At 36.4% G+C, this 21,478-nt stretch overlaps 1 protein-coding gene across 1 annotated transcript in view; it reads right to left on the reverse strand.

The window, feature by feature from the left end:
• Nucleotides 1–21,478, reverse strand: part of WDR49 (WD repeat domain 49) — a 178,279-nt gene that overhangs the window by 123,159 nt on the left and 33,642 nt on the right. Inside the window, exons 5-7 of the mRNA XM_055383679.2 lie at nt 18,073–18,249; nt 17,035–17,209; nt 945–1,112 (exon numbers count right to left, since the gene is read on the reverse strand). Of these exons, the coding sequence (XP_055239654.2) occupies nt 945–1,112; nt 17,035–17,209; nt 18,073–18,249 (520 nt within the window). The remainder of the gene's footprint in view (nt 1–944; nt 1,113–17,034; nt 17,210–18,072; nt 18,250–21,478) is intronic.

Here is a 21,478-nt window from a genome sequence, read left to right on the forward strand (position 1 = left end):
CACCAACTCCTCTATCCTTCTCTAATAAATCTACAGTACTCCTTGAAGATTTGATGTTGGCATATTCACGAATTCATATTCAAGGTATCTGTCACTGTGATTGTCAGGTATTATTTTGGGAATTTTATGGACACAGCTCCTTAGCTAATATTAATAATCTTCATATGAATGACAACTATTGAATGTGAGTTAATATGACCCATTCTGTAGACCATGTGTATGCTCTGTAACTACCCTATTAATTTTTCAATAATACATCTATACCTCATTTTTATAATGTTTGAACAAATATCATATATCAAATTATCAGCTTTCAGAATGTCTAAATTTTTAATTTAAATAGTTAATGCCTGAGAAAGGTTATATTTCCTCAGTTAAAATATACTTTTTTTACATCAAAAGAACTCTCCTCTAGTAAACAAACCTCGGATAGTCTGAACATTTTCAAAAATCATTAGAGATTGTATTCTGAAAGGTAATTGAAAAACAGTCTACATTTTGCAGTTCTCTTGTGTATGGATGTGTGTGTGTGTGTGTGTGTGTGTGTGTGTGCATGCAATGGTAGTGGTAGCTGTAGTAGCAGCAACGAAAAAATGCATTTGTTTGGGTGGAGCATTTGGTGGTGTTAGGAAGATGGCAGAATGGCAGATGCTGCACAAACTGTCTTCCTTCTCTATATCATTTTACACCCTTCACCAATTGTAATTTAAAAAAAAACTCATTAAAGCATTGGGCACTTTCTCATATTTTTACCTCAATGTAGTTCATATCCACTGCACATCATAATGCATCATTATCAGACATTCTCAGGCAGTAAAATGTGAGCTGCTCGAGATGGTCTCTATAGCAATACAGCAACAAGGTAGCAAAGGCTCCATGCATACAAATATACATCCCAGACTATTTATGAGGCCCTCATAGTTATCATGATTTATTTTACCTACCAATTAAATTGAGCCGAGAGTGATAATCAAAAGCATGAATGCCCTGGGCAATGTTGAAGGATGTCATATTAAGATGCTTTTTTGATTTCTCTCTCCAAGCCAGCACCACACTATTTGTATTGCTGGTTGTACTGGAAATGATAGCGTCTAAAGATGCATTGTAAGTAACTGATAAAAAATTAAAAAGAGAAAAACAATCTTTAGTTGATTCTTCACAAGATATTAGTAAAATGGAGCTGTTTTAATATGGAAAGTTAAAAATTAAACTCAAACTATGATGATACAAACTGATACTTAAAAAACACCTCGCAAACCCCTTCTCCCATCTCCCACAAAAGAATTCCATTGAGAAGTTACAGGAAATTCTACATTCTGACTTTTCCCCCAATCTAGGGAAAGATAAGCAGAGATTTTGAAAGGTAATTAGGTCAGGAGAGTAGAACCTTCAAGAATGGTATGAATGCCCTTATAAAGGAGGTTCAAGGAAGCTTGTTTGCCCCCTCCACTATGTGAGGGCACAGGTGGAAGGCACTATCTAGGAAGCAGAAAGTAGGTCCCCACCATACAGCAAATCTGATGGTGCCTTAATCTTTGACTCCCAGCCTCCAGAACTGTGAGAATAAATTTCTGCTTCACAAAAAGAGCATCCCTCATTAAGGAGTTAAAAACAGTATCTAGTTTTACTATTTTGGTATAATAACTTAATTTCCTTTGTGTGTGTGTGTGTGTGTGTGTGTGTATACATATACATATGGCGTATATATACGCACATATATTTGTAATATGTGTATATATATACACACACACACACACATATACACAGGTATTTATACATTTCCAAACAATTATTAAAGGCAAGAAAGTTCTGAGAAGCAGGAAAATAGCTCAATGCATTCCTTTTCCTCTGATCTATTCAATTGGGCTGTTTCTAAAGGTAACTAGGATTTATTAATTCAAGAGCTCATATTGATATGTAAATAGCTTGATTTAGAAAATTTCATAGCTATCTCCGTAGGAAATAAATGGCATAACACAACCAATTTATAACTAAATTAATGATGTTGAGACTATTCAGTGTGTCATTTACAGATATCGTCTCTCAAAACATGGCATTCAATCCTCAAAGATTTATTGGGCATCTACTATGTGTTCTGTGCTATGATAAAGATAATAAGAAAAAAAACAGACGCAGTCTGGACTTCAATTATATGGCCCCAAACTTGGGAGAAAAAACATGTAAATCAAACAATTAGAGACAATTTTAGCACATCATAAAGTGATAAATTGAATGTTACAAAATGTATAATAGAATTTCAAAGAAAAAAGAAATCAGTGTGACTTTCAGGGTTTAAGAGACATTTGTTGAACGTTGACAAAAAGCATTTCAATAGATGAGAGGCCATGACAAATCACCTGTGTGGGAAACAAAAGGTAAATTGAGAGCTGAGAAAGAGCTAATCTACTTCTATATCTCATAGGTAAAGAAATAGGGTTTCATCCACACAATTTCAGTGATTTGCCAAAGTCAGCAAGTAATTGTCAAACTCAGGTCTGAAGTTCTGAGATTAACTCTTAAGTTTGGTGTCATGACATGCAATATTATAAATCGAAGCTTGGGACACTAGTATTTGGCAGAGCCAGAGTACAAATTCAGAATACAGGGCCTGATCTCTTGACTATTGGAACTTGGCTTCTCAAGTTTTAACATTCACACAAATCGCTATGTGAAAATGCAGATTCTCATTCAATGTAAACCTGAGATTCTGCATTTCTCACATTCCTAGGTGTTGCTCCTGATGCTCTCTGAGAACCACACAAAGTAGCAAAGCACTAGAATGCAAGTATTGCCATTATTTTATACTCTAGAGAGTATGTTAATCCATAGTTCTTAAAATTTGGGAGGTCAAACACCCCTTTGGGAATCTGATGAGAACTATAGACCTTCTCCATCAGAAAGATATGCATGCACACAAAATTGTGTATAAAATATCACGATTTTGAGAACCTTCTCACTATACTCGTAAAGTCCAACCATAATAGATCTGAGGAACTTAAGTGATAAACCTCCAGCCACAGGTAATTTTGGAGTGAGAAATTATTCTTCACCTGCTTCCTCAAGTGGTTCTTAAAATTTCTATTGCTAATGATGTACATCCTTTGTGTTAGTCAATACTCATTTTAGGCTTCTTTTTTAAGCTTCTACCTCTTTAATGTAAATGAGTGTAACTGTCCCTTGATACTGGCATACTGCTAATAGCAGAACACAATTTCTAAGAGGAAAATAAGGAGAGAACAGGATACAAAGGAGATGTTCAGAAAGGGGACCAGAGTAGAGCTGGCTCACAGAGCTGGCTCACAGAATAATTCACTGGGAAGTGTGTCATGAAACACAAAAGTGCTGCCAAAGGTCAAAATGGTCTGTTTCTCCACTCTGCCTAGAATTTACCTGGATTGTGTTATAAGGGCAGAGAGGGCAGTGAGTGACCCCTTTCCTCCTCATCATAAGGGTCATGGCCAATACCCCTATAACCAAAGACAGGTTAACAAGAGAAAAGCACAAAAAATTCATCTGATCATAGATTTACATGACACAGGAACCTTCAGAATGAAGACCCAAAGATATACAAGACACTGTCCATTTTTACACTTGGGTTCTATGACGCAGGGACAGCCATGTAAAAATACGATTGGAAAAAAGGAATATGAGCTAATGAAAATAGACTGAGTGGAAAACCCAGCAAGTCTTGTCTGCTCAGATTCTTCTTGACTTCTCTATACGGCATTCCTTTCTCCTGGGTATGGGGTAGGACCACTCTAGAATGAGGGATGTCATTCCATTCATTTATGGTCAGGAGGTTACACTAATAGTAGGGGAATGTTAGAATAATATTTTTAGATTTTACGGCTACCTTTGGGGAAAAGGAGTTCTAGCTTCTATGACCTGGCTCAGGAAAGAATAAGCAGGAGAGACAGATGGGCAGGAGAAGGTCAGAGAGAGACTTTGCTCCTGAGGCTGCTTCCGAGGTTTTCATTTTGGGGTATCACTTTCTGAGCCCCAACAGTACGTTTCTTGCTTATCCCCCATATGGAATTTCTCTTTGACCTATGACTACTTTAAATAGTTTTTAGGATTATTTATTGAATCCTTCCTATGTACAAGCACCACTCTGGGTGCTCTCACCCTATAATAATCTTTAGTGGGTAAATTATTCCAAGTTTCCTAATGAGAAGATAGCAACCTGAAAGCCAACTTGCTCAAGGGCATGAAGCTAATTGGAGGTGGAGATAAGACTGAACCCAGTCCTGTTTGGCTGTCAACTCTCCTTTCCTGTGCTATTGCCTCCGTCTTTTTTACTAAGCCTCACTACAATGTGTATCACAGGTCCAGATCTGGGGTTCTTCCTATTACCAACTACCTTTCTGTCCCCATACCCTCAATCCCAAACCAAGCCCCTGATTTACCTTGAGTCTTCCCTTTCCTGATCACTTCACTTTTCTATTGCCTCTGATCCCCACGGGAACAGTATTTCTAGGTCTTCCTTGCTTTCTCTCATCCTTTTCTCTCTTTTCTTCTTAATAAAAGGAAGGAAGAAAGGATAAAAGGGAGGGAGGGAGGAAAAAAGGGAGGGAGGGAGGAAAAAAGGAAAGAAGGGAGGACGGGAGGAAGTGAAAGAAAGGCAAGGATCTGGGAAGTAATTCGTTCCTATAAAGGAGAATCCTTTAAGTTTTATTAGAGAGCAATTAATTTCAGGAACATAAAGTCCCATGATTACCTGCTGCAATAGTACTACTACTGTACTAGAAGTTCCAATAGTATAAAATCTGATGGCAATGATTCTCATTCAGGAAGCAGCCTCACTGAAAATATCCTCTTTGTTTACAAAAAAGGGTTATTATAACCTGACACTCAGTAAGGCAATATTATAAGATGTAAACTATACAACATAATACTATAATTATATCTTCAAGTGCATGGAAATCCCATAATATAATTACAATACAATCAAAATAAAATATTCCTACCCAGAAAATTACTTCGTCATGTGTTTCCCCATTATATCCAACTATCATCTTTAGTTTCCAGGTTATAAAGAAAGACATAGAAAGACGTGTATGCTGCTCTGGCATCCAAAGTATTGCTTTAAGATTTAAATCTGCAGGTTGCAAAACGACATTTATGGGCCTGCAGTGCTACATATTGGAGGCTCAACAATTCACACTTAATGTCTAAACCAAGATATAACTTGTTTCTGATTAAACTGTAGAATGCCAGAGTTCCTGAGAATGCCTGGGTAAAAGGTGAGAGAAAAGCCATTTCCTTAAAATCAAATTATCTGATAAATAAAAATGTTTTTCTCATTTCTTGAATTGAGGTAAGGAAATGATAGGTTATGATGGAAAAGTTTTAAAACTATCAAGCTAAGGAATAGGATGCACTGGTAAAATAAATGATTTCTTGTTAATATTCTCAGTAAGTTTTGGAATTGGTAGAGGAAAATACTTTTAAATTACTTTTATATAACATTATAGAGAAAAAAACAACTTGATTATATTTATCCATTAAGATGCTAACTTTCAACTCTTTCATTCTCTTGCCACACAGTCATAAAAAAAGACATTAAGGGACCCTGCCATCGATCTTTGTCCTCATGTGTGCTGTCAAAATGACCCTGTGTAACAGCAATTAGTTAATGTGGGAAAGTGATTTGAAAATGAAAAGTGATACCTAAAAACTAAGTAAGTAATGCTATTAAGTGCACTTAGAGTAAGATAAAATAAGGCACTCTATAACATTTGCCAACTGATAGACATCGTGGCAGGGTAGGAAAGAAGTCTCCACCAATTCTCCCCTCTACCCCTGCAAGGACACCAAGTTAACAATCTACACAGAAAAAAACACTTTTATAAAAAAACAAAAATTAGATGAGCCCTCATTGTACCTGGTTTTCACTTCACATCGCTGAAAGAGGCACTGAAGAGATAGAAAAAAAAAAAAAAAAACAGTCCTGAATCACCAACGCCCACCCTTCCCCACCCCTAGCAGCAACTGCGTGGTGCTGAGAGCTTCTCTGGGAACTAGGGGAGAGAGAGCACAGCAATTATGTAGTATTGAACTCTGTGCTGTCCTGGCAAAGCAGAAAGGAAACCTGGACCAAACTCAACTGATGCCCACCCACAGAGGGAACCTTAGCAGAGGGGAATCACCCAGCCCAGAGGTCTGAACTTGAGCTCCAGTAAACCTCACCACTGAAGGCTACAGCACTATTTGTCTCCAAATAAACTTGAAATGCCATAAAGCTCTAGGCCGTAAAGACTGCAACTCATAGGTGAGTCCTTGTGCGGAACTAGGCCCAGAGACAATGGACTGAGGGGGCACACGACATACTGAGACACCAGCCGGTGCAGCCAAGGGAGGGCTGGCATCACCCTCCTCTAACCCCAGACTGCACAGCTCACGGCTCCAAAAGAGGTGCCTTCCTTTCACTTGAGGAGAGGAGAGGGAAGAGTGGGGAGGGCTTTGCCTTGCCTCTAGAATACCAGCTCAGCCACAGCAGGAGACAGCATTGGTCAGAGTTGTGAGGCCCCTGTCATAGGCCCTCAATCCTGGATGACACTTCTACACAACCTGGGCCGGAAGGGAACCCACTACCCTGAAGGAAAAGAGCCATTCCTGGCAGCATTCATCACCTGTTAACTGAAGAGCCCTTGTGCCCTGATGCAATATCCAGGTATTACATCGAGGGTCTTGGATGAGCCTCTGAGACTTGCTGGCTTCAGGTGAGACTCGGCACATTACTAGCTGTGGAGGCTATGGGGAAAAACTCTTCCTGCTTGAGAAAAGCAGAGGGAAAAGTAAAGGGGACTTTGTCTTGCACCTTAGGTACCAGCATGGCCACAGGGGTGTAGAGTACCCAAGCAGGCTCTTAGGGTCCCCAATTCCAAGACTTGACTCTTGGATGGAATTTCTGACCTGCCCTTGTCCAGAGAGGAGTCCACTGCCCTGAAGGGTAAGTCTCAGGTCAGGCAGCACTGACGACAAGCTGACTTAAGAAACAGTGGGCCATTAGGGAACATCAACAGTAGTCAGGAAGTACTCTTTTTGGCCTGGGGTAGCAGTGGCTACAGGGTGAGGCTTCTCTGCCTGTGGAAAAAGGAGTAAAGAGTGGGAAGAACTGCATCTTGTTGTTTGAGTGCCAGCTCAGCTGCAATAAGAGAATACCAGGTAGACTTCTAAAGTTTTTGACTCTAGTCCCTGACTTGCAGATGGCATTTTGGGACCCACCCAGGGGCTGGGGGACCTTGCTGCCCTAAAGGCAAAGACACAGGCCTGGCTGGATTTGCCACTGGCTGATTGCAGAGCCCCAGGGCCTTGAGTGAACATAGGCAGTAGCCAGGTAGTGATTAAAGCAGGTCTTGAGTGAGACCCAGTGCTGTGCTGGCTTCAGGTCTCACCCAGCACATAGTAGTGGTGGCCACTGAGGTGCTTGTGTCACTCCACCCCCAGCTGTAGGTGGCTCAGAACAGACAGAGAGACTTTGCATGTTTGGGGGACAGTAAGGGAGAGAACAAGAGTCTCTGTCTGGTAATCCAGAGAATTTTCCCAGATCTGGTCTGAGATCTGAAATGCTAAGAATACTTTAATCAGAAAGAAAAGGACAATGGGCAATGAATAGTCACCTGAAGGTACAAAACTCACTGGCAATGATAAGTGCACAGAAAACCACAGAATATCATAACACTGTAACTGTGCTGTGTAAACTACTCTTATCTGAAATAGAAAGACTAAATGATGAACCCATCAATACTAATAACTATGAATTTTCAAGACATAGTCAGTACAATAAGATATAAATAGAAACAACAAAAAGATAAAAAGCAGAGGGACGAAGTTAAAATGTAGAGTTTTTATTAGTTTGCTTTGTGTTTGTTTATGCAAATAGTGTTGTTCTCAGCTTAAAATAATGGGTTATAAGATAGTATTTGCAAGTCTCATCGTAACCTCAAACCAAAAAACATATGAATATACAAAAAATAAAAAGCAAGAAACTAAATCATATCACCAGAGACAATCACTTTCATTAGAGGAACATAAGGAGGAAAGAGAGAAGGAAGAGAAAACCAGATAACAAATCACAAAATGGCAGGAGTAAGTCTTTACTCACCATTAATAATATTGAATTTAAATGGATTAAACTCTTTAATCAAAGACATAGACTGGCTGAATGGGCAAAAAAAACAAGACGCATTGATCTGTTACCTTCAAGAAACACACTTCACCAATAAAGGCACACATAGACTGAAACACAGAAGATAAAAGGGATGAAAAAGATATCCCATGCCAATGAAAACCAAAAAAGAGTAGGAGTCACTATACTTTTATCACACAAAATAGATTTCGAGAAAAAAACTATAAAAAGATACAAAGAACATCATGTAATGATAAAGGGGTCAATTCAGCAAGAGGATATAAAAAACTTTAAATAAAAATGCAGCTACCATGGGAGCACTTTGATACATAAGGTAAATATTATTAGAACTGAAGAGAGAGATAGGCCTCGATATGATAATACCTGGCGACCTCAACACCTCACTTTCAGCACTGGACAGAACTTCTGGAAAGAAAATCAACAAACGTCGGACTTAATCTAGACTATGGACCAAATGGATCCAATAGATATTTACACAATATTCCATCCAAAAGCTGCAGAATACACATTCTTTTCCTCAGCACATGAATCATTCTCAAGGATATACCATATGTTAGGTATCAAAAAATATCTTAAGACATTCAAAATATTGAAATAATATCGATTGTTTTCTCTGACCACAATGAATAAAACTAGAAACTACTAACAAGAGTAATTCTGGAAACTATACAAATACATAGAAATTAAACAATAGTCTCTTGAATGACCAGTGAGTCACTGAAGAAATTAAGAAGGAAATTGAAAAATTACTGGAAACAAATGATAATAGAAAAACTACACACATATGGGATACAGTAAAAGCAGTACTAAGAGGGAAGTTTATAGCTGAAAGTGCCTTCATCAAAAAAAAAAAAAAGGAACTACTTCAAATGAACAATCCAATGGTGCATCTTAAAGAACTAGAAAAGCAAGAATAAAACAAACCCAAAATTAGTAGAAGAAAAGAAATAATAAAGATCAGAGCTGAAATAAATAAAATTGAAAAAAAAAACAGAAGATTAATGAAACAAAAAGTTTATTTTTGGAAAAGTTAAAAGGACAAAGCTTTAGCCAGACTAAGAAAAAAAGAGAGTATATCCAAATAAATAAAATCAGAAATGAAAAAGGAGACATTACTACTGATACTGCAGAAATTCAGAAGATTGTTAATGGCTACTATGAGCAACTATATGCCAATAAGTTGGCAAATCAAGAAGAAATGAAAAAATTCCTAGATGCATACAGCCCACCAAGACTGAATTGGGGGGAAATCTTGTGTTAAGCAAAATCAGCCAGGCACAAAAAGACAAACATTGCATGTTCTCACTTACTTGTAGGATCTAAATATCAAAACAATTGAACTCATGAACATAGAGAGTGGAATGATAGTTACCAAAAGCTGGGAATTGTAGTGGGGGCCTAGCGGGGAGGTGAGGATTGTTACAAAAAAATTTACTTAAAAAGAGTAAGACTATTGTTTCATAGCACAACAGGGTGACTATAGTCAATAATAATGTAATTGTATATTTTAAAATAACTTATAGAGTGTAATTGGATTGTTTGTAACTCAAAGTGTAAATGCTTGAGGTGATGGATACCCCAGTCCCCAGGTTGTACTTATTTCACATTTTATGCTGATATCAAAACATCTCATGTACCACATAAATATATACACCTACTCTGTATCCACACACACACAAAAATTTGAATTAAAAAATAAAGTATAACTGTATCTATTCTATCTTTAAAATAAGAATTCAGCACTGCTAAGCATATTTAAAAATAATAATGCAATTAATTCAATTACTTTTCAAAATGCCAAGTAGGCACATGTCCACAATACAAATGAATCTTATTCTTCTACCATGCTACAGAACAAGCTGCAGGAAATAGAGCCCTTTCCTCAAACCAAGGCCACTGCTCACAGCGGATTTCAACTGCTTTAAACATAGTGACAGAACTGGCAGGAAAGGCAGCATGGTCTAGCTAACTCGGCAGTGTCTGGAAGACTGATTTAGATGCAGGGAAGTCGAGCCACACACAAGCAAGATATTAAATCTGGCTTCTCTGCCAACTTAGTCCCTATCAATTATAAAGACTCCCAGAGGAGTCTGTATTCTAAATTTTCTGGCACTTGTTCCACTAATTAGTGCAGCAATTAGCGGCTGGTTGTGGTGGCTCACACCTTTAATCCCAGCAGTTTGGGAGGCTGAGGCAGGCGGATCACCTGAGTTCAGGAGTTCGAGACCAGCCTGGCTAACATGGCGAAACCCCGTCTCTACAAGAAATACAAAAATTAGCTGGGCGTGGTGGCTCACGCCTGTAATCCCAGGTACTCGGGAGGCTGAGGCAGGAGAATCGCTTGAACCCAGGAGACAGAAGTTGCAGTGAGCCGAGATCATGCCACTGCAGCCTGGGTGACAGAGCAAGACTCTGTCTCAAAAAAAAAAAAGCAATTAGTGATTTTGTTAACAATTCAAACTGTTTTGTATCTTCTTCTAGCCCTGGTGAAAGGGCAGAAAACATTTTCAACGCAATAAAATGTCAATGATTTTTGTTGCTGACAATTTCATGCTCATTCTTTCTTTCTTGTCCCCCCTCCCGCGCCCCGCGATGGAGTCTTGCTCTCTCGCCCAGGCTGGAGTGCTATGGGCAATGGTGCAATCTCAGCTCACTGCAACCCCTACCTCCCAGGTTCAAGCAATTCTCATGCCTCAGCCTCCCAAGTAGCTGGGATTACAAGCACCCACCACCACACCTGGCTAATTTTATTTTTAGTAGAGACATGGTTTCACCACGTTGGCCAGGCTGGTCTTGAACTCCTGACCTCAGGTGATCCGCCCACCTCGGCTTCCCAAAATGCTGTGATTACAGACATGAGCCACCTGGCCTCATTCTTTCAATATCTGCATTCCCAGACTACAGTTTCCAAGGTTTCTAGTGATACTGTCTATATGAGGAGGAAATTATTAAAAAGGAAAATTCTCTGAAATTCAAGACATTTATATCTTAGCACTATTACACAAAACCTCTATAATTACTTTACAAGCATTTCAGAATGTAATTATTTTTCCATTAAAATATGACACAGAACCACTCAGAGAAGATGAAAACATTTACTCCTTCAAAGTTTTAAATAAGAAATCTGAACCTTATCTTAAAGCACTATGTTAATACTCCTGTCTGAAACTGAGTTTTTCCTTTGACATTTCATTTTTACAGATATTTTATCCTTAGCTTCAATAAAAATTATTATCATATTTGCTCATGTGTTTCTTTCTTTCCTCAATTGTATATCCCCTCCTCACACTGAGATGAAAATCACCAAAAATATTTCATGAAGAGTTCTAAGAATATTGAATCACGTTACTGGGGTAAAGAGAATACCAAATTAAACAGTCATTGGTTGCTTGCTCCTGATAGAGCAAGTCTTGCAGACAAAGGAACAGAATCCAAAACAACTACAAATCCCATATATTACATTTGAATCCATCCTGCCTTTCCTCCTTCTGCCTTCCTCTTCATTTCAGTCTTCCTGTCTTTTCTCGTATTGAAATCACTGAGCTTCAAACAACAACAGAAAGTCATATTTAAGCTTCTAATCTCTATTGCTAAATCTAAGAAAAGGCATTCTTTCATTGGTTATGACTGAAGTATATTCACCTTTCAGAGGTACTTGAGGAGTATAGTGGTGATCACGGCTCACTGCAGCCTCAATCTCCTGGGCTCAGGTGATCCTCCCACCCTTAGCCTCCTGGGTAGCTAGGGCTACAGGCCCATGCCACCACACCCAGCTAATTCTTGTGTTTTTTATAGAGACAGGGTTTCACCATGTTGCTCAGGCTGGTCTCAAACTCCTAGGCTCAAACAATCTACCCACCTTGGCCTCCTAAAACGCTAGGATTACAGGCGTGGACCACCACTCCCGGCTCTCCATTTAAAAAAAAAGAAAAGAAAAGAAATTCTACAAATATTAACCATAATTTCTTTTGGTATTTCTCTTTTCTTTTGAAATATTTTTGAATAAAATTCACCCAATAATTTATCTAAGACTTCCCAAGTCAAATTGCAAAATCACTTTTTTTTGCTCTTTAATCAAAACATAAAATCCCATAGAGGAAACTAATAGGAATTATTAATTAGAGACACAAGTGAAATTCTTTAAAAAAGAAAAAAGGAAGAAGAAAATTAATGTAATGCTTTCGCAGGACTTCAGATAGTTCATTTTGGCATACACTAACATTAAAATACAGCTCAGTTTCTCAGCACCAATAGATAAGCAGCCAGTTCTTTTCCGCCCTTAACCAATCTCAACAAGACACTCACTCTAGCATCCTTTAATAAATAAATTATCCATTGTTCCCTACAATAATTATCACAGAGCTCCTAGTGCACAATACCATGTGCAGAAGGATACTTCGTTAAGTGTTACTGACTGCTGCTTAGTTTTGAGTGCTTCAAAGTGAACATGATAATAAACAAACCTTGAAGTGATTATTTAAAAATCTTAGTCGGATGTTAGAAGTTAAGTTTCTTGGGATGGATCTAGATAACAGAATTCAACTGAAATATGCCAGTGCTTACTATGGTGCCTACTACATAGTAATTACCTAGCAAATGTTTTTTGGGTGAATATCACATAGAAGCTCCTATCCTTGCAGCTGGTAAAGGGTTGTTAAGGTGACTGAAAGATCTCAACAAAAGAAAGAGGCTAAATGATCAACAAATATTTATTGTATATTCACTATTTAAAAAGCATTGTGCTGGATTTCTGCTTCCAGCCATGACGGCATAACAAGGGCTGATTTTAATCTCCCACCATAAATAACTAGAAAACTGGACAAATATTAGCAACAATATTTCAGATTTTGACAATAGGCAAAGTAGAACTGTGAACCCTGAGAGAAGAGAAACAAATAAAGTGGGCCCTACAATCACTCTGACTTTCTTGGAAGAAATTTCCAAACTATCAGCACACAGAGCAGGAAACCACACAGAGCCTAGCAACCTCCAGAGTTGGAGAAACAAAGATTAGCGTTAGAGGACCATGAGGCAGCTAGAAAATGTGGGACAGAATTCTGGAAAGGCAAATAATTAGAGTCCTATTAAAAAAAAAAGAGAGAGAGAGAAAGAAGAAAGAAAACTTTGAAAAAATAACAATAGAAAAATTTCCAAGTTTAATGAAAACTACAGATCCACAAATCCAAGAATTTTAATGAACTTTAACTGGTATAAAGACATACACACATATACACACACCCCAAGAACAACTAAGGTACATCATAACCAAATGGCTTAAAATCAGCGATAAAGAGAAAATCTTATAAAACATTGTATTATGTGTTATAGTGGATACTAAGGTGAATGAGGAATATAGTGCTTGCCCCAAGAAGGACGTTTTAATTTCCATTTATATGTAAATGTAATTTTCATGTGAGGCATTCGAATTTCCTTCTAGGCTTGGAAAGGTAAGAGGCAGGACCCAGATTCTAATGTGGGTACAGAAATTGGTAGGTTTGGTTCGCAGGGTGGGCAGCATTGCAAAGCAAGATTTTAAAGAAGAATCCAGGAGAAATGCCAAAATTGAGAACCTTGCAAATAATGCAATGAAGAGTCCATCTGAATTAGACAGAGGAAGAGGCAAAATAAAGAGTTTGATGTAAGGTGAAGTGGCAAAAAATAAAGGACGTTTCAGGAAAAACGTTGGCAAGAAAGACATCTGTGGTAGGCCAGACACAGTGGCTCACACCTATAATCCCAGGACTGTGGGAGGCCCAGATGAGTGAATTACTTGAGGTCAGGAGTTTGAGACCAGTCTGGTCAACATGGTGAAACCCTGTCTCCACTAAAAATACAAAAATTAGCCGGGCATGGTGGCACATGCCTGTAATCCCAGCTATTCGGGAGGCTAAGGCACAAGAATCGCTGAACCTGGGAGGTAGATGTTGCAGTGAGCCAAGATCGCACCACTGCACTCCAGCCTGGGCGACAGTCTGAGTGAGAGTCCATCTCAAACAAACAAAGAAACAAACCTTTAAAAACTTTTTTTTTAAAGAAAGACTTGTCTTTAGTTGCAGAATCTGGGGTATCTCAGAATGAACAATCCTCCTCCGGAGAAGATGAGCTGGGAAGAGTCTATGCATTGGGCCAGGTGGAGATCTGTAATCTTCAAATAAAAAATTCCCCAGCTGGAAATGGAAAGTTTTATAAGACGTCCTAAGATGGCTTATCATTCCATATTTTTAGACCTCAAATCCTGAAGATGGTTGCTTCAGAGAGCTGCCTGTTTCTGTCCTTTCTTTATCATTTCCATTTTCTAATGATCAAAAACCTTCTAACTAGCCAGTCTGATTGCAGTTTCTTTCTCCTCCAACCCATGCTGAACAAACTACCAAGTAAACTTTTCCTAAATACTGTCTGCATTGGGTCTGTCCAAGTTTCCTCAAAAGCCTTCAATGTTTCACGGCCAATATCTTCCAATGTTATGTCCCCATTTGACCTATTTGTTTCTGTTTCCCTAATATTCAGTGTCTGATCTATTCATGTCTACCTCTCCTTCTGTCATCATTGTGCCTGCTTGTCTACTTCTGCTCATGTTGCCCACGTTCTCTTTCTCTCTCCCTCATCCATCCTTCAAGTACCACCACTGATCCTTAAAGCTTTTTCTTATGGCTTTTCAGGCTTAAGAACTACTCTAGGAGTCAAAATCTTGTTTATAAGGTTTAGTAGTTAATTTTCAGTACCACTGAACAATGTTCTAATAAGGTGACCTGTGTTAGTTTCTATTTCTTTCAGATATTAAGTTTTCTGAGGGTTGAGTCTATAATTAATCTTTCTTCTATAGTCTCAAATGCCTAAGACAGTTTTAAGACACATAAAAGATCAATAAATAATTGTTGATTGATTGACACTCAAGTCCATAATTCAAATAAAGTGTTTAAAGTAAATGTGTGTGTGTGTTCCTGTTGTTGTTCCAAAAATTATCTACTTGATTATAATGAATTTTTTATTCAAAGAACTGAGAAATATATAATACTAATAAGATAGCAAAGATTTTTAACTATATATGTACATCTATATATATCTAATTTGTATTACATATGTAGTTCCTTATATATACATAAAACTTCTCTGTAGCCAATTCCTACTTTGCAGTGATTTGAGGCCAGACTGTGAAACTGTGAAATTGGATTCCTTAGGTCATAAACGTGAATCTCCACTGCTAATACTAAACTAAATTCCCACGTTCTTTTGTCAGTAGAGGAGGGAATCAAAGATCAGAATGATATGATAGACACATGGTAAGTAGCAAATCAACATTGACCTAGAGAACAATCCTTGTCCTATAACTTAAGAGACAAATGCTCACTGATAGGTTACTTCATTGGTATGGTTGATTTTTTGGGACCCTTAAATAAAATTGAGGCAGAGTCTGCAGTGAGAGCTTCCCCATTCTCTTCCTGAACATGAAGAATATATAGATATAATGCATCATCGGAAAAGACAATCACAATTTAAAAGCCTTACTTGTTATCTCTCCAACCCTTTCTAAGACAGCTTTCTATAGGCTTCTCTGTATTTACTCATATTATTTAAAGGTTATGGACTCAAATAATACATTAAATTTCAGAGAACCTACTGGGAGTAAATTTCAAGAACTATCACTTTATTATTATAATCTAGTCTTTGGCATATGTATCTAAAAAACAAATGAATATGAATACAAATAAAAGAATACAATGTTTTTCGGAAGAAGTTGAAATAGCTCCATTCTGTATATTTTTAATACTCTGATTCTTATTTTCATGTTATGAAAACTTAACACATAATTTTGTGCCTGTCACACTTAGCAGATGACCAAAAACTGTCATCTTTTGTTTTTCCTACAATTAATATCATGCAGAATTTAAAAACATATAGAAGATACTAAAGCCATGGTATGATTTATATCAAAGAAAAAAATGAAGAGCATATAGTTCCTCACATAGGAAATTCTTACTGTGGGCATACATTAAAGAATTAGTTTCAACCTTCTGAAACCCAAAGAGGGTAAAATTACCATAAAAGCCAACAGTTGGGTCCATGTTGACTGTCTCTTCTTCAAACTGTATTAGGAATAGACCAATAACACTAATCTCATCTAATTTCATTAAGGTCAATGAGATAGTTAATTTTCATTCTTTTCAGTGGGCATTCTTTAGTGTAGCAATTTAGAAGTGAGAAAATTAGCATACTCAGTATCTAAACAAAGAAATATTAGTGCAGATATTGCACATCTGAATCTTGAACCATCAGATAAAATTAAGATATTTTATGAAACTAATTCATTGGTTACTAGGTTTTAAGAAAGTTCTGGTTTTCTGTAGATACTGATTTTATAACATAGTCTTATTACACAAAGAACTGCCACTCAAGTACTCTAGATTAGAGAAATTCAGTCATTACATCAAAAAAAAGAAAAGAAAATTAAGACAATTCAATTCTAAAGGCAGTCAAACTAATATGCTTCCCATGAGAACATAAGGAAAACAAAGGAATGGTTTTGAGGGAACTTGTTAAATTCTTTCATTAAACAGCCCTGAATGTAACTAGAGGAGATTAGCTAGGATCAGAGTTGAGTTGAAGCTAAATGAATTCTATGACAATGTTTTCCTTTCTCTTAAGATTTCTTGAGCACATTGGTCACCTGAATTAATTGTATGAGGCATAAATTCAGAAGGAAAAAAAAGAAAGAAAGAATCCCTGCCAGTATTCAAGGGATAGCAGAGTCCAGGCCACAACCTCCAGAGAACCAATTATTGGTTTCTAGACTTAAAAGTTTTGTGTGAAGCATTTTCATCAAAGAATATAAATGTACAAGTCAGAGGTGACCATTTACTTTCATTACTGTTCAAATTCAATACCTTGCCTGACCCAATCTCCTTGATGAAGTTTATGCTCTAATATATGGCAACATTTGTGACATCCAGAGAGCAGCTCTGCCCAGTTAATGGTCATAGTGGCTTCTCCATCTTCACATGCACTAGCAGGCCGTTCAAACAGGGAAATCAAGGCTGCGGTGAAAGCAATTGCTTGAACCTTGACAGAGGCATTGAAAGAACAACAATCGTGGACAGGATAATTGTTGCAAGAAGATTCTAGGTTATTTTAGTTTAATAAGGAATAGCTATTAACTTAATAAGAATTTCTTCAATATTATTTAAAGGATGCAGTGTGTTATACTAAAAAAGAGAACAATTATTAGTTTGGTGATACAATTACCAAAGGGCAGTCTTTTACTTGTTTTTAAGACACATTTGTCATTAAAATAGTAAAAACGAAAAGCTTTCACAACTACAAAAGGAAATTGTTCCAATTAGCCTACTTCAGAGGTCACAGACATATTCTAGTTTCATTCAGTAAGTAATAATTTTTCATAGTTCGGGTGAAATTTGATAGGAAGACAGAAATAATTGTATCCAATATCTAGGTTTCAGAGCTGCCCTCTCTAATCCTTTTGTTATATGATACAGGAAATGAGCACTCGGTAGGAAATTGGTACTGAGAAACCCAATACTCTATGTAGGAAAATCAGAACAATAAATTTGAAAGCATTTCATGGGATAAATGTAATCATTTAATATTAAACATTTATTCATATTAGGATCTAATAAATTAAGCATCCTATGGTGAAAAAGGTTAGCAAGATCTTTTTTTCTAAATGAGAAAAGTGAGCTATACACAGACCAAAAAAACAAACAAACCCCCACGCACAATTAAGATTTGTTTTTGTAAGCAAGAAGACAAATTGTGACCTAATCCATCTCTTCCATGTCCAATGTGCATATAATCCATAATGTAATTAAATTTGGAGGTCACACTCATTGCATTTTAATTTCTACTTTAAACTACAGTTTGATTATTAAATCCATAGTATTCAATCTTAATCTACCCTCACTTACCTTTCCAGTTATATCCCCAAAAGAAAGAATTGATTCATTGGCATCAAGAGGATCATACCAATAATCCATGCAAATTGGTGTTCCTTTCAGGCCTTGGAGTTTGTATTGGCAAGCAAATTCTTCTTTGGACAGCAGATCATAGAAACAAATCTCTTTACTTGTAAAAGCCACTGCTATCTAAAGTAGCAGAGTAGAAAATCAGAAAGTAATTCTGATGGATTTAGCAAAATTAATATGCAAAGCAGACACGCCACTCTAATTGCCAAATCAGACTTTGTTCTCTGAGCATCCCTAACAGTATTACAGAAGTAAAGAACAGCGGCACAAATGTACTTTATCCTAACTGTGGAATCTAGCCAAGAAGAAACTTTTCCCATTAGAGGCATTTGAACATGCTTTATTTCCTATCCCTATTCCACACAGTCACCAACATCCCCATCCATGGGAGACTAGACCACTAATCACATAGGAGAGACTAAGGCACAGAGCTATAGCATGATACAATCATACCAGAAACTTTACAAAACATGTTTTATGATGCAAGTAGAGACTTTCATGGAAATCATTTGATACAGACTCTATAAGTAGCTTTATCTGAAGTCAGAGAAAATCCTAAAGGCTATTTTACAAAGGGGAAAATATTTAACAACATAAAAATAAGTCAATAGAAAATGTCCCTGTAGAGATTCACACATTGGATTTACTAGAAAAACACTTCAATTCAACTATTATATATATGTGCAAACAACTAAAGAAAACAAGATCTAAAGAAGCAAAGGAAAGTATGTGGCTGGATGTGATGGCTCATGCCTGTAATCCCACCACTTTGAGAGGCCAACACAGGAGGATTGCTTGAGGCCAGGAGTTCAAGAACAGCCTGGGCAACATAGTGAGACTCCCATCTTTAAAAAGAAAGAAAGAAACAAATGAGAATGATGTCTCATCAAATAGAGAATTTTAAGAAACATGCATAAATTATTAAAATCACCATTCTGCCAATCTTTGCCCTTTAATTGGAGTGGTTAGTCCATTGATATAATTACTGAAAAGGTAAGATTTACATCTGCCATTTTTCTAACAATACAGCCCCGTAATACAGAAGCAAAAACTAAAATTATTGAAGACAGAGTAGGCATTTCAATAATAACAGTTGGATATTTCAACACTCTACTTTCAATGATGGATAGAAAAACTGAGCTGAAGATCGGTAAGAAAATGAAGACTTGACAAATACTATAAACCAACTAGATCTAATGTATGTCTAAAGAACACTCCAGTCCAACGTCAGCAGGATGCATTTCTTCTCAAGTGCACAGGCACATTCTCCAAGGTAGAACATATATTAGGTGATAAAGCAAATCTCAAAAAATTTAAAATATTTGAAATTATATAAATTATATTCTCCAAACACAATGGAATGAAATTAGAAATTTCATTCAACAAAAGAAAAATTTGGGAAATTCACAGCTACATGGAAATAAAACAACACACTTCTAAGTAACCAACGGGTCAAAGAAGAAATCACTAAAGACATGAGAAAATACATTCAGATGAATGAAAACAAAAACACAACATACAAAAAACTTATGGAACACAGTAAAAGCAATGTCTAGAGTAAAATTTATATTTGCAAACATCAATCTAAAAAAAAATTCTGAAATCATAACCTAACTTTCCATCTTAAGAAACCAGAAAAAGAAGAGCAACCTAAACCCAAAGCCAGCAGAAGGAAGAAAAAAATAAAAATTAGTACAGAAATAAAACAAATAGAGAATGAAAAAGCAATAGAGGAAAAACAATGAAATCAAATTAGTTCTTTGAAAAGATAAACAAAATTAGCAAAACTTTAGCTAGACTAACCAAGAAAAAAAGAGATGATATAAATTATTAAAATCAGAAATAAAAGAGTGGACAGTACCATCAACGTTGCAGAAATAAAAAAGTATTAGTAAGATAATAAAATAATTATATGCCAAGAAATTAGTTAACATTTATGAAATGGATAAATTTCAGGAAACAAAAACTATGTAAACCAACTCAATAGACAGAAAATATCAACAGAACTATGACGAATGAAAGATTAAATTAATAGTCAAAAAAAGTGTCACAAAGAAAATCCTCAACTAGATGGCTTCACTGATAAATTCCACCAAACGTTTCAAGGAAAATCATACCAATACTTCTCAAACTCTTCCAAAAAATTACAGCAAAGGTAACACTTCCCAAATCATTTTATCAGGCCAGGATTACCCCAATACTGAAACTAGACAAAGACATCACAAGAAAAGAAAACTGCAGATCTATACATCTTACGAATATAAATGTAAAATGTATACTGAACTAAATACTAGCAAAGAGAATTTAGCAACATACAAAAAAGTTTACACATCATAGCAAAGTAATATTTATCCCAGGAATGCAAGGTTTGTTTAACATACAAAAATCAATCAATGTAATGCTTCATATTAATGGAATAAAGGACAAAGCTATATGGTAATCTTAGTAGATGCAAACAATGCATTCGACAAAATCCAACACATTTTCATGATAAAAACACTCAACAAACCAGGAATAGAAGAGAATTTCTTCAACCTCATAAACAGCATGTACAACAACAACAACAAAAATCCTACAGCTGACATCATACATATTGGTGAAAAAATAAATACATTCCCCATAAGATCAGAAACAAGACAAGGATGTTCACTCTCACCACTTCTATTTAATATGGTATGGAATTTCTCGCCAGATAAATTAAGCAAGAAAATGAAATTTTAAAATATCAATATTAAAAAGGAGGAAGTTAAACTAGCTCTCTATATCTATTTGAAGATAACGTGATATTATATATAGGAAATTTTAGAAATACTAAAAAACACTACAGAACTAACACATGACTTCAGAAAGATGCAGAATATATTATCGTTTTTGAAAACTCTATTGTATTTCTATACAATGAACAGTCTGAAAATGAAATTACCAAAGGCGGTGTTAAGAGAATGTAAAAACTGAGATGCAGTTTTTACAAAGTATCCATCTGATAAATCTATCTACCCAGAATACATATAAAAACTCTCGAAACTCAATAATAACAATCCTAATAAAAAATGGGAAAAGATTTGGATAGACATTTTACAAAAGAAGATGTACAGGTAGCAAACCAGCACATGAAACTATGCTTAACATTATTAGCTACTAGGTAAATATGAATTAAAGCCACAATAAGATATAAATGCAGGCCTTTTAAAATGGCTAAAATTAAGAGAAAAAATAACCGATCATACCAAATGTTTGTGAGGCTATATTGACAAAATGGAAGGCTGCAGAGCAATAAAAAAAAACTAGTAGTATACCTCAAAACATGGATAATTCTCAAAATAGTTATGCCATGGTAAAAAAAAGAAAA

This window comes from Gorilla gorilla, chromosome 2, assembly GCF_029281585.2.
Source record: "Gorilla gorilla gorilla isolate KB3781 chromosome 2, NHGRI_mGorGor1-v2.1_pri, whole genome shotgun sequence".
NCBI classification, from domain to species: domain Eukaryota; kingdom Metazoa; phylum Chordata; class Mammalia; order Primates; family Hominidae; genus Gorilla; species Gorilla gorilla.